Source organism: Mixophyes fleayi, chromosome 1 (assembly GCF_038048845.1).
Source record: "Mixophyes fleayi isolate aMixFle1 chromosome 1, aMixFle1.hap1, whole genome shotgun sequence".
Taxonomy (NCBI): domain Eukaryota; kingdom Metazoa; phylum Chordata; class Amphibia; order Anura; family Limnodynastidae; genus Mixophyes; species Mixophyes fleayi.
The window spans coordinates 436,637,478-436,651,224 of record NC_134402.1 but is presented as its reverse complement, the minus strand read 5'-3'; the positions used below and the strand labels follow the sequence as shown (position 1 = coordinate 436,651,224).

The window sequence follows — 13,747 nt, the reverse complement described above, 5'->3', positions numbered from 1 at the left end:
TTTCCCATTGAAATGAGAAAGCAGCACATTCAATAAGAAGTGCTGGGACAAGGATGCCAGGATCAGAAATAGACAGCTGGCATCCTCTTTCTGTATCCCTTGGGACTAGCAAGTGCAATGTTCTGCACCTGCTGTTTTAGAACAGTAGGTGAGAATAAAGAGTCTACTTCTCTGACATTTTAAAACGGTGAGCAGTTGGCACATCGTTAATCAATAAAGAATATAACCCTATTTTACCCTCACACTCCATCTGCTGCAGAGATCCATAGCCTCAGTCCTCGCTGCACCCAGGTTCCTATATTTGAAGCACAAATCTAGGCCGCCGATGTAACATCAATGTTTTCAGTCTAAAAATGTCGCTCCTGACTTCCTTTTGGATGTGAAATACTTACAGCATAACTCCCAACATTTATGCAGGCAAAATAATCCTTGTCCTGATATGCGCAAGTCACGCCCACTTTCTGGTGAAATTCCACCCAGCTTTAGAGTTGCAAGAAATCTTGGAGCCCCCTAAAACCTGCTAAATAGGACTAGGCCCTGTCCGTTTCAGGCGATTACAATAATGTCAGTACCTTCAATCTAATGGATAGTGAATAGCAGGATTTTTAAACTGATGGCTAGGGTATAGCATTGCCACCAATCTGGGATTAGTGCATAGTACCATCTCTACCTGGTGGTTACTATATTGCATATTTGTCTACTCTTCTGTAACATCTGGAAGACTTGAATTTTGAGCGGTTCTCCTGGGACTTCCGCTATAGGACCTACCGGCAGGGAAGTTATCAAGTATGCTGTATTATTGCTAGGCTGCCGCTTGTTTGTAACTGTCAGTAGAGCGACCACTGTAAGCGGTCAGTAACATCTATCTCAAAGCTAGTGGTTTGAGAGAAGTATTGTTAGGGGAAGTGAGAGCTGGCCATCAGAGGAGGCAAGGTGAATATTTTTTAGGGTGTTTATAATGTACAAATGTGGGTTGTTGAGGGTAAACAAAATAAATTGCTTTTGGAGAATATGGAGAGCCAGAGTTAGGATTTGCAGAGGATGAGGAGAGAAAGATCTTGCAGCAACATTTAAGACCGACTGAAGTGCTGATAGATGAAAGGAAATGCCAGATAAAGGGAAGTCACAGAAGTCAAACAGGAAATGACGAGTTTGGATAAGAGCTGGAGTTGCATTTTGGGTAAGAGAAGAGCTCTTAAAGCAATACATCAAAATGGGAGACGTCAGGACACAGGATGTGAGGAAGAAAGAGGCGTCAAGGATGACACCAAGGCATTGGTGTCATTATATTGTTAGTCTAGGCAAAGATATAACTTCAAAGTGGAAGCAAATATGGCTCTGTACATTTGTTTCATTACTGGATAGAACACTGCATATTAGTTTCGGTACCAGATGATATTACACATTAGTAGAAGCACCACGTATGACTCTTCATGTAACTTTTGCCACCAGATACTGTGAAGCGTAGCAGGAAATGGCTGCGAAGAGACCAGCAGCGACTACAACACGCTCATCACTTTTCAGTTGTTGCATCTTTCAGAAAGCCATGTTACCTACATAGCCAACACATGGCTGGTCATCGGGAAACCAAAGATGTTACTACAGAGTGGAAACATGGCAGAATCCATCTGTTCTTGATAAAGCATTGTAGCTGCTGCATATTTCAAGTTTATAGATAAATGGAACATTTTTACAGAAAAAGGAACATAAAAGTGACAAACCATTTTAGTTATGTATTTTTATTTCAATTAAGCAAAAAAAAACAAAACACTGGTAATGTCCTATTTAAACGCAGCACCTCACATAATTAGGTGACACAAACTTCCACAATCACAATTCCCAAGTATGATTGGTTTGGTTGTAGAGAGATGTTGTGATGTAATGGGTGTTTTACAAAGTCTTCCGACAGGCAGATATCAGCCTTACATGTTCACTAAGAAAAATGTGGCAGATAAATGCTGTGGTATTTTAAAAAATATCATGCATTTTGATATTTATGAGATGCCCATTATTAGCCTGTGGGGGTGTGGCCACCTGTGAACTACACTAAAACACCCCCCTTCATTGATGTTAGAGGTGATCTGATCTTGGCCAATTGCTCAGATATGGTTATAAAAAGGGGTCAGATAAATTAGCATATAGAACTTTTAGGGACCTCAGGAGGGCTGGAGTGGTCAGCAAAATAATGCTTAATAACACGTGCATGCTGTTATAACGTAGTCATTTCTTGGGGGTCAATCTGCTATTGGAAGATCTGTCCGTGTTTCACCTTCCCCCCAGCAGACACACGAAAGTACTTGAATTTTCAGTTTAGGTTATTCTCCTGTTTAGTTTAGGAAATAGTTACGCAACAACATTACTGTATGTCCTTTCCTTATCCTTTTTATTACACAATAAACATGGTGACTTTTTTGTCATGCTAAACTCCATTTAATAACATACTGTGAAGAACTCATGTGTCAAGTTAGCATGGTTATTTATAAAAGCTATATTTGATTAAGGCAGATAATTGTTTGGTTTAACAATAACTCAGAATAAATTAGACTGAGATTTTATTCAGAGATAAATCAGGGAGTAACTGAAGACTACTTAAAGTACCAGCTTTGGAAATACATCTTAATAATGGTGAAAGAACTGAAAAATATCATTGTGGGGTAAGTTTAATCATTAGACAGACCAGGTGGTTTTGCTATGATTACTCCTTTCACATAAGGCAAATACAAAAGGAATATGTCAAGAATAAAATAGGGATAGAGTGACCTTAATATTTCCCAGTTTTATTTCCTCAGGAACAATAAACACATGTAAACAAAGAGATATAAACTTAAGATTGTCCACTTTAAGGTTTATTTCACTGCAATTTCTGACAAACTTTTCAGCGGCAGAGTTTACATGAACAGTATGATGCAAATTATAGTACATCACGGTCTTTATACTCTATACTAGCTTTTCACGAGACAATGGAAGGCAAGGCCAGACCAATTCGCTTTTCAATACGGACTTCCTGCACATTACGCATCCGTTTTAGAGTAGTTACGCATCTCTGTAATATATGGATTCAAAAGCTCAGATGAGCGTTAAAGTCACAGTTGCTACACCTCCGGCATCTTCTGTACTGCCGACTGGCCAGACGCAGCAGCGTTACAGCCATTACCACCTTGTCCAGGCTTCCCGATTCTCTTAACATACACAACAATCAGCTTTTTCTTATAAAACTTGCTTAAAAAACAATTTTTTTAAAAAAAAAAAAGCTAAAAGTGATGCAAATTCTTGTCTCTCATTATATTGGCTATAATGGGTAGCAAGTAGGACCGGAGAATCCTGGACAGGGCTCAGTACTCCCATTACTGTGAAATATGAAAAAAACCAGTATTGTGTGTATAGTATTGCATTATTTGCAAAAACTCCAATTGTAAGGAGAGAATGTGTCAAGAAGCAATTACATTGATTCACAGCACAATATGAGTTACTGGTTATTGGACTCTGCTCAACACATTTACTTTAAGACAAAAAGTGAATTGAAATGTTTGACTTCTGATTAGACATTCGGTGGCTTTCCATGCGTTATAAAACTACAAGGTCACAACTTGCCTCTGGCTGGCAAGGCATGCTGGGAATTGTAGCCCCACAACCAATGGGATGTTTAAGCCTAGCAACATGTAACAGATGTGAAATGAAAACGGCTTATTTTAAAGCCATTATTCATGCTTAGAAAGTTCTACAAGGTATTATATTTTAGATATGGTAATTATGTTGCCACTGGAATTCCTACTAAATTATAAATAAAACAAATGCAGGATTATGAACAAAAATGGGATCTATTTGTGAAAATCCATTATCCAGAAAGTTCTGAAAAACAGAAAAGTAAAAAGTTGCTGCTGCTATGTGATCACGCGATCCCTGAGCACATCCTCGTACAGTCACCCTAAGAGCACAATATGGGGGGTGTTGGCGAAAACGGGTAATCTTTTAATGTTAATTTGTAAATTTATACACACACACCAGTATTTCAGCACTATACTTCTAGAAGATGAGGTTATATGTGACCTGAACATGCAGGAAAACAGGCGACACAGTTTGTACCGCTTCCAAAGAGTGCCAGTTCCACATCGCTCTATGAACGTGGCATAAACATTACACGTGGAAAGGAGGGCAGATCTAAAGCAAATCTCTCTAAAGGCTGCTGGAAAAAGGTTACAGACCTAACAGCAGCATAAAGTATGTACACGTGTAGTGTTTTACAGGATTAACATTGTCGTTGTCCACCAATGTGGAGTTTGGGTAGGCAGCTAAATAAAATAAAAAAATGTAAATGTTAAAATAATTTTTTTTTTTATTTTCTGCCTCCATGATTCACAGTACTGAACCATTCATATTAACCAGCCAGTCTGAACTCTTAAATAATAGGTTTCATTTTTACAAGTCACAGACTACGAATGGTAGATGAAGGTTTTAAGGTAGACCCAGCTAAGCCAATAATCGGCCTATCAATTTTAAAAAGAACTAGTGACATCACTGCATGAGGCACCAGATGCCTCACACACATCACTAGCTCCATGTGAATTTAAAGGATGCCTTCCTATTCGTTCAGACCATAAAGACGGCTGCCTGCTGAATGTGCAGGTGACGGGGACCACTTTAAACTAGCTGAGGAATTGAACCATATTCTCATCCGCCTTACTACATACTGAAACCCGAATCATTAGCAGACAGAGGCATGAGACCTAAAAGCGGCTCTACAAAAGAAAGACGTCATGCAATACTGACCAGCATCAGTGTTTGAAAGACCATAACAGTTATATATTAGCTTTATTCTGTCCCTAGCACGACTAAGAGCAAACGAATGAACAGGAAGCTGCCTTAGTAACTATACAACCCATCAAGACAAATGCCACAAGATTTCCAGAGCCATTTACTTCCGAGTGCTCAATAGTTTAAAACAAGGAGAAAAAAAAGTAAAAATGTGTTTTAGTCTTCACACAATAACATCCATTCATGTGTATCAATTTACAGACACAAAAACATAGGAACAAAACAAAAAGTAGTGACGGCTTGTGCCATATCTAATAAAGTAACTTACAACTAAAGACTGATTTCCCCTTTTCCCCCACTGCAATCTTTTTCTTTAAATACAACTTAACACAGAACTGAAGCACAGCTGAAAATGAAATACTACAACTATCGGATAAAAAGTCACGTCACTGGAGTGAGGGTCGGTCCAGGTGCCCAATGCCTTTAATGTAACCTATCCCGTAAACCTATCCAAGTGATGGGAAGCGACATCTCCCGTTATTGGATGCACACAGCCCTTTGCGCATGGATAGTACGGCCAGTGTTAGGGGCAGGGGAAAGTAACTTCTAACTTTAAACAACTATACAAATATTTAACCTATTAACAACTACAGAGGATACACATCGGAGTCTGGAGCAAGGTAACCACAAGACACAATTGGTTGCATCAGGACACGTAACCCTGCGACAGACGGGATGAAACGACTCTGTTAGTGGAAATGTATTTCTCCGGGAAAGGTTGCACAGATGTGCGAGAGTTTGTATCATGGCGATCTCTTAGAAGCTATCATAATCCTTTTTATCTTTCTTCCCTTCTGCTTCAAAGCTGTCCACACCATCGCTGTCTCGCCTTCTCTTACGGTTGCTGTGAATGTTGAAGCGCTGGTTCATCTGAGAGAGCGGATCCATGCCGAGAACCTTATGTATTTGTCGAAATGCGAGCAGCCTAAGTGCAAACTGCCCAGGAGAAAGGGAGAGAGAGAAGCTGGACTTAGAGACAATTACACACTAGCCGAGTCGCTTACATAATACAGAGGTACCATACAAAACTGTAGCTTACCGGCCATCGAACTTATAAAGTGATCTTAAATGTTTTTCTAAAGTGTAAGACTTAAATGACCTCTTGCAGGTAGAGAAAAATTACCTGTGCACTGGAAGTAATGTCCTCCCGCTGTTGATCAGTCACAGTAGCCAACGTATCATAGGGATCTTTTTCACAAGGGTCAAGTAAGCCTGGACCCCCTATCAGATAGGAAGAGGGAGAGGAAAGACTCATTATCAGATGAGACAGCACAGGTAAAGTGTCCTTCAATAGAGCAGACTACAAACAGTGCTTTATAACATCTTCAAGTGCAGTGCTGGGGGCTGTTATATAAATACTTTTGACACATTTTTTAACTTTATTCTTACTTTGTACAACACAAAACTGTGTATTTGAGTTAATCCATGTATTAGAAAACAAAAACCCTGAAGATCTGTAAAATCCAGCAAAACAAGGTAGTTGTGGCTTCTAAGGGTGTAATTCATTTGGCAGTGTTACTGCCGAAAATAACACGGCCTGCACTCTATTACCGTCACTATGGTGATTGTAACCCGGATTTCTGCTCGCGATTCCTCCCGTAGTAACGGTAATAGTGCACAGGCCACGTTACTTACGGCAGTAACACTGCCAAATGAATTTCCCCCTAAAAATGTAACACTGGTGACTTTTTTCAACTGCTAAGCTCCTAATTTCATCAAGTTTTTATTTTTAGATTTGTTTTTAATCAACGTTTCAAGCAAAGGCAAACGGAATATACAACACTAATACAAACAAGTATTCACTTACCCTTTAAGATAATGCCAGATGAAATGCATTCAAAGACTCTCCTCAAAGCATCCCCGGGACTCTGAGGGCCTGAAGAGCTGCTTATTGCCTTCTCCACCAATAGCTCTAAAGCCTTCAAAACACATGAACCAGACAGTTTCTCAGCATCGCTGTTTCTGTACGGTTAGCAACAAGGAGGCGGAAACTCTGCTCGCATAATCCATGTTTATGGACATGTCTTTCTTCTGGACTACACATAGTAGGACCCAAGTGTTTATATCACCAATAAAAGCCCTACACCAACTTGCACCAAGAAAAAAAAACAACTTATGTAATGGACCTGAATTTGCCAAAATTGAAGATCATTCTCTCTTCGGGGGGAGAATATTGTAGGCAGACATGCATTGACACCTGACCCAACATCCTCCATCTTCCCAATGTCGGTGGTTTCCAGAACTTTCCTTCTCAAAACAGCTCTTGCCAGCTGATAACTCATCAGTGTATGTTGGACTAAAAACTATGCCCATTCACTGACTACAAAATGCTCTTCAGTTTTTGTAAATTCATGTACTATTCGATATACACTGCTACAGAGTAGGGTCTTGTATCCAAACATTCCCCAGGGACTACCACACCTAAGACTGAAAGGGGGGACCCAGCAATGGTGGACATGCTCTATAATAGTACAAAGTCCTAGGGACAGCTTCTTAGCACTCCAGAAAACTGACATAGGTCTGTATTCCCTCCCTATATTGTGATAACACGGATGCCTGCCAAAACGCAGCCATCTACTAGTTGTAGAACTGCGGATAACGACACCTACAAGTATTATTCCATGGTGATATGTTCTAATCTTTAAAGGAGTCTTACAAGTACAAACAGTTTATATAGTTAGGAACATGTATACTTGAGAAGTAAAATGTGCAAATAATCATACGTTTGATTTAAAATAACTCCATCTACTAAATTTTATATATCCAACAGATCCAAAGATGCACGTTGTGTTAGTTTCTAACAGAGTATATCTAACCAACTTAGACACCAATATAAGAATTATATATTAGACAGAATAAAGACTGGAGAGGACGATGCCTTAAACTAGCATTGCTTACCCAACCAAAACGGCTATTTCCAGTCTCTTCAGATATGCAAATCAACCAAACCATAAGGCAAACATAATCCTAGCATACATACCCAGCTTGGGAAATCAGACCACGTGGGCACACGTTGGCACAAGTCACGCAGGATGCGGATGATAATGACGCAGGATTGCAAACCATTGGCTCTAGCCTTGTGTATGAGAATAAGAGTCAGTTATTACATCATCAAAACATGGGGAAACTAAAATACCACTTTAACTGGCAGCGCAATTCATGGGCTGCCAATTCCATTGGTATTTTAGATTTTACTAAATAAAAAAAATTAAAATAATTTTTTTTTAAAAATAAAAGCAAACTATGCTTCATGATCTTCTGTAAACTTTGACTTGTAAGCCTTGCAGACAAAAAAGGATTTCATTATACGTACATTAGAAAAGAACAAAGCTCTAGCAAGAAAAGAAAATAAAAACAGGAGAAAACAAAAAAAACCCTCTCCCCCAACAGGTAGGGACTGGAAGGTTGCCAGAATCTGTTTGGTGCTACGCTGTGACTTTCCCATACGGCAAAGTCACAATACCAAATGGGTTCATGGTACCTTTCACTTCCTACTCTGGAATTTTAAAAGAAGTTCATTTTAAAGCTAAACAGGAAGCAGTTAACACGTATTCCATTGGTTAAGCAAAGATACTATGCAGCCTTATGGAATATTACAGATTTACAACACCGTTTATGATGGGGGACACTGGAAAAAAAGTGAGTGAGTCTTTAAGGACTACTCCATGACCAGAAAAAAACAAAACAAAAAGACAAATCATAAAATGAAGAAAAAAGAAAAAACAAACAAAAAAAAACAAACCAAAAACTGGCAACAGTAGGATGTAAGTAGTAAACAATTAAGAATTTTCTGTTGACATTTTTCTGGTCATTTAAATTTAAGAGTAATGTTACCACGGACAAGCGTGTTTACTATACAACAAATTAAACATTGATAGTGCTAATCTCTCATAAGGCTACAAGAAGAAAGTAAAATGATGTTGCGAACCTGAAACCACTTAGCGTGGCGTAGAGCAGCCAGAGCGTCAAGGCATTTTTGCCTGTCCAAGACGTCCGGTGGGTCTTTCACCATACCCGAGGTTACATCTAAAATGAATTGAATTGGCAAAAGTGCAGTGAGGAACGGGTGTTTGACCAGGTGAGCAAGACACATCCTTTTATATAGCTACAGTGTCACACAAGCCATTCAAAGGATAATTACTAACGCAACCCTAAGGTTGAAATGAACCCATTGCACAATGCTCGGTCAGTAACGCATAAAGAGAGCTGAAACTGTATAGCTAGATTTCTCGTTGCCGCCTTTAATGTCTAATGAGACAAACACTAGGTGCAGAGAGTCACTTTGGCCCACATTGGTATACGCTTGCTTTCAGCGGCCTTACAGAATGGGTTTGCTTAAAGAGCAACTCAGCAAATTGTATGATCAAGGAAGGATGGTTGTCCACAATGCACTAGAAAGATCACGAAACAGAAAGGATGCAAAAATCCACGGTAGCCATATATAAGCCCACACCTATCCTGTGGATCCTGTGTGTTGTACAGCCAAACGATCATGTACTAGCACCATTCAGGCAAGAATCACCGACTACATTTTTGGGTGGATTTTTGCATTCGTTGTACATTGGTTTGATCAACCCCTTAAAAGCTCAGTTCAAGAACACTTTAGCAATATACACATACATTAAAAGAGAACTCCACACAAACATTTGTTTTGAAAGTTCATCATCACACAAATGATAGCAAGACTATTTGCAAATTATAATTATGTGTACTATTAAACAAACAAAAAAAAAAAAAACCATTAAAAAGTTGTTTCTAACCTGTCTACTTCAGAGACGGAAACTTCTACTGGCCTGTACCAATTTACTTTTGAAAAGCACTGAGCTTTGTCCTCTCATCACTATTCTCTACATTAGAACTTCTCCGACAGCCAAGATAACGGCTTATTTGTTTTAACATTGTTACAACAATGTTTTTCAGCAAACAGTTTAATCATAGTGCTGTGGGGTAGCTTGAGCAACCGAAATCTTCAATGAAGGCAGAAAATTGAACGTCAATGTTTGCAAATAATCTGATTATCAGTTGGATGAAATGAACAGAAACAAAAATTTAAGTGGACATCTCCTTTAACAAGATTTGTAAAATGCCCTTGGAATAAGAGGTTAATCAGTGAAAAGAATGCCGTGCCCACACTATTTCATGCTTCTTATTTGGGAGAAAACAGGAGTTTAAGCGATTTCTTTATTGATTAATGAAGATGGTAATGATTGCAAGCTTGGACCAAACAAAAAAAAACCATAACGCTTAAACTTCAATTTTCTGCCTGTTTTATCTGTAGCGGACAACAGGACAATGACTTGTTTGCCTACCAAGTAGCTCACAGTGAAAACAGTCATTTAAAACACATGTGTAACCGTCAGATAATAGTGTGAACACTGCTTACATTTCAGAGGAAATGGGGAGGGGAAGGGAAAGAAGGAGATGCCTGCACTATGCAACCAAGCCCCCTCCTAACATAACAAGGCTGGTGTGACACTGAGCTAAGATAACCTTGGTCAAAAATCCTTCCGATGTCGTGGCAGCAATTCCTGGCAGGAACCAATTCTCTGTTACAAGGCTTTAGAGGAAAAGCTAAAAAAAAGGATGGAAGAACACATATATACTTGCTGCTGGAAAGGTTTAGCAGCAAGGGTTAAAACCGTTTCAATACCAAGTCAAATGGAAGCGCCATAAGGTAAAGACTTTGGTTTCCCCTGTGATGGATCTGTGATGTCTAGAATCGGGAGCAAACACATGCAGAGATGACTCCCTAAGCTTAGCTACGTTTATTCAAACAAAGCCTTCCCCCGAGATTAGGTGGCAGACAGTGCATTGCAAAACCTCGTTATTGCCGCAGGAAGTAAGAAGCGGGAGTTACTCAGTGGGAGAATATCTGCAATGGTGTCTTTCAGAAGAAAGTTTAGTGTGACGACAGCACCTGATCCACACTAGGTCAGACAAACGACTCTTTTGTTTCCTTTTTTTTTTTTGAGAATCAAGCACGCAAGCCAAGAACAGATAACACACGTTCCAATAGATTTGTAAAATGAGAGAACTACAGTTGTAAACGAGACGGTTAAGTATCATCACCACAGCTCTAAACTACTCGTCAGGACAGGTTTGCTTGTTAAGAGCCATCGATAATTCTGCAGCAATATGAAAATGAGAATTGCAGACTGCAACTTGCCTGTTCCACACAATGTGCAGCGGCCTAGTCTCCGGCTTAGGAAACAAACGTCATTCTATCTGACCTAACTAGCGACAGAACCAACATACTGCAGACACGGATCATGCGGCCTCTGCTTTCACAGCTAGTGGAGGCCCTCATGGGGTTACACAACATAGCGCATCGCCAACACTGGTGTCACATTTCATTTAAAAGATGCAAAAGGTTCATAGTTCGCAAAAGGTTCTAGAGAGACAAGTAGAGGAAACTTGTCAGAAAGAATTAAAACTAAACAAAAAAAAACAAAAAAACATTCCGCTGTAAAATAAAATCATTCAGTGGACAGTCACTTGCATACTAAAAAAATTAAAATAATGAAGTAATGTATCATGCAAGTTAAAGAAAATAAAAATACAAAGATAGATATCACTGCTGATTGTGTTGAAACCTCATCGATTGCATCTCACATGAACACAAGTGACACCATGTTTTATACTAGAATACGTCATCTTAAAAGTACAAACACAAGTAAAATAAACAGTTATGATGGGAGAAATGTTGTTAAGTTTATTCCAACCTCCATCCCTCAGGTTTTCTTCTCTTATAATCGGAGAGGTCAGCGTTATTGTGACCTGCATTTTGGGCTCCACGCAAGAATTCAAAATAATGCAAGCCTCCTGGATGGAACAGGCCACCTCGTACTTCTCAGGGCTTATTACCTGCAGGACAGAAACCAGAATACATTTGTTTTGAGAACGTGCTTTGTACCGGATGAAGGAAATGCGATCAAAAGAAATGAAAAGCGAATCCACAAATTTGTATATTAAATTGTCGACCTGGCCACAACGTTTCCGTTTATCCCTTGGGGATGAAGCTGGTGCTCTCTCTAAGCTTTGCTGCAACTTGCAGTCTTTGTGATGACTTCTGGTCTAGACTTTTCATTCTATACCATTCTGAAAATCCATGACCTCGCACGGTACGGATGTCTAAAGGTTTCCCTTCTCTTTTAGGCTATAAAAATGAATTGGTCATGCTGTAAAGAGCAATTTCTAAAGTTAAGCATTATTCAGAATTTGCAAGTTACTTTACACATAACTGCCCCAATATTTCAAGTTTTTGTAAAAACATTCCCGTCTGCCAAAAAAAAAACCCAAAACGTACAAGTGGAGAATATTGCAATATGCCATTCAGAGCTGCACTACCCAAGGCTCTTGTGTCTGTTATAGCTGCAATAAAAACCAGGATGGGTTGGAAGGACCAATCTCACAAGCCACAATCAAGAGACTGCAGCTTGTGATTGGCCCTACCACTCACACACACCCTCTGCCTCCATTCAAAGAGGCGACCGCACTGGAGTGGTCAGAGTAATAAGTATTCAGGATGGGCCAAAACTGTGGGAACAGGAGTGAACTCTGACACACCGCCATTTTTATCAACCATGACCCTAAAGCAAGCCATGGCCAGCCTGGCAACAATCCACTACATTAACACAAGCAGATCTACTCCAACACCCCGCCTGCTATCCATCAACAAGTGGTATAATTTAACAATAACAAATCTAAATTGTAATACAGGAACTTGTTTTCACCCCGCATCACTTACAGCAAGTTGTTTGGGAAGGTTTTCAGCTATACGGGTCAGCAGCGTCTTGGTTGGTTTCTCGGCGCAGAGTAGTACCAGACTGACATTTCTGTCACCACGTAACAGCAATCCTTTAGCCAGTACGCCAACACGCAGGACTCCTTTCAGTGCCCTACAAATAAGATTTAATCAGGCACAGTCATAGTCTGCAACAGGTTTTAGGCAACTCAACTGCTGCTAATACCACAAGTTCCATCATGGCTTCCGAATGGGAAACTAACTTTTGTCAGCTTGTTCATACTTGTAGTACTAACTTGGTGAAAAGTTGTGTGATGTGTAAAGCAATTTGGGTCAGTTTCTGGGCCCACAAAGTGTCTCAATAAGGTCTCTGATTTCTAGTGGGTTCCCAAACTGCATTCACATAAGTACATAGATATTCTACAACTTGTAATGAGAACTGGTAATAATAAAAAGACGGACATGAAGCATTGCCATCATAAGTGAATATAAGCAAGGAAAAAGTACAGCTGAAAGTAAAATAATTACATATATAGGAACCAAAATATACATACACAAAATATTTACACTGTAGGACTCAGACTGGTAAAAACAGAAATTATACCTCTCCTTGGTGGGGTCTTTTTTCTCCTCAGTCTCCTTTTCCTTGCTCTTGTCTTGCTCAGCCATGGCGTCAGACACAAGTTTAAGTGCTCGCTCTGTCAGCGACACTATTTTCTGTACAGCCTGCAGTTCATCCTCCGTTGGGTATATTGCCGCATGTTTGGTCATAACATATCGGTCATCAGAAGAATCTGGTCTGCGTAACGGCTGCAAAAACATAGAAATTACTTTCACTCTTTTCATGGTCATAGTACAAATAGAGTCTTCGATAATACTAAGTATACAAACTAATGAATGTTCAAAGCATTGTAGACAGAAAAACCATTTCCCACAACGTAAGAGTTTATTTTTCAGCAATGAAGTCCAATGTTGGAGAAGGAATAACAAGCCTGTAAGACAAACCCTCACGGCTAAAATATACCTTCTGCATATTTTTTATTTTGCAAACGTGTTCCCCTTGCTTCTGCAACATCATGCAGAGCTAGTGATCTGGTCTGCTGAAAAAAGCAACCATAATATACAATGGAATACTACTTTATCTCACAGTTCTAGAATCAATATATACCTAATAATGTAGAACACCATTAA

At 39.5% G+C, this 13,747-nt stretch overlaps 1 protein-coding gene and 1 non-coding gene across 4 annotated transcripts in view; both read right to left on the bottom strand.

The window, feature by feature from the left end:
- Window positions 1–2,819: 2,819 nt before the first annotated feature.
- Window positions 2,820–13,747, bottom strand: part of ZFR (zinc finger RNA binding protein) — a 28,588-nt gene continuing 17,660 nt past the window's right edge. For 2 of the 3 annotated variants that reach the window (XM_075184699.1, XM_075184708.1), the window contains exons 14-21: window positions 13,161–13,366; window positions 12,560–12,710; window positions 11,535–11,676; window positions 8,741–8,838; window positions 7,793–7,888; window positions 6,620–6,731; window positions 5,936–6,033; window positions 2,820–5,748 (exon numbers count right to left, since the gene is read on the bottom strand). In XM_075184699.1, coding sequence (XP_075040800.1) covers window positions 5,569–5,748; window positions 5,936–6,033; window positions 6,620–6,731; window positions 7,793–7,888; window positions 8,741–8,838; window positions 11,535–11,676; window positions 12,560–12,710; window positions 13,161–13,366 — 1,083 coding nt within the window. In that variant the 3' untranslated portion in view covers window positions 2,820–5,568. Of the gene's footprint in view, window positions 5,749–5,935; window positions 6,034–6,619; window positions 6,732–7,792; window positions 7,889–8,740; window positions 8,839–11,534; window positions 11,677–12,559; window positions 12,711–13,160; window positions 13,367–13,747 lie in introns of those variants that run through there. The other variant, XM_075184716.1, reaches the window with a different exon arrangement.
- LOC142137217 (small nucleolar RNA SNORA66) lies at window positions 13,522–13,659 on the bottom strand. The gene has a single exon (XR_012687861.1). It is a non-coding gene; the product is annotated as a small nucleolar RNA SNORA66 (small nucleolar RNA).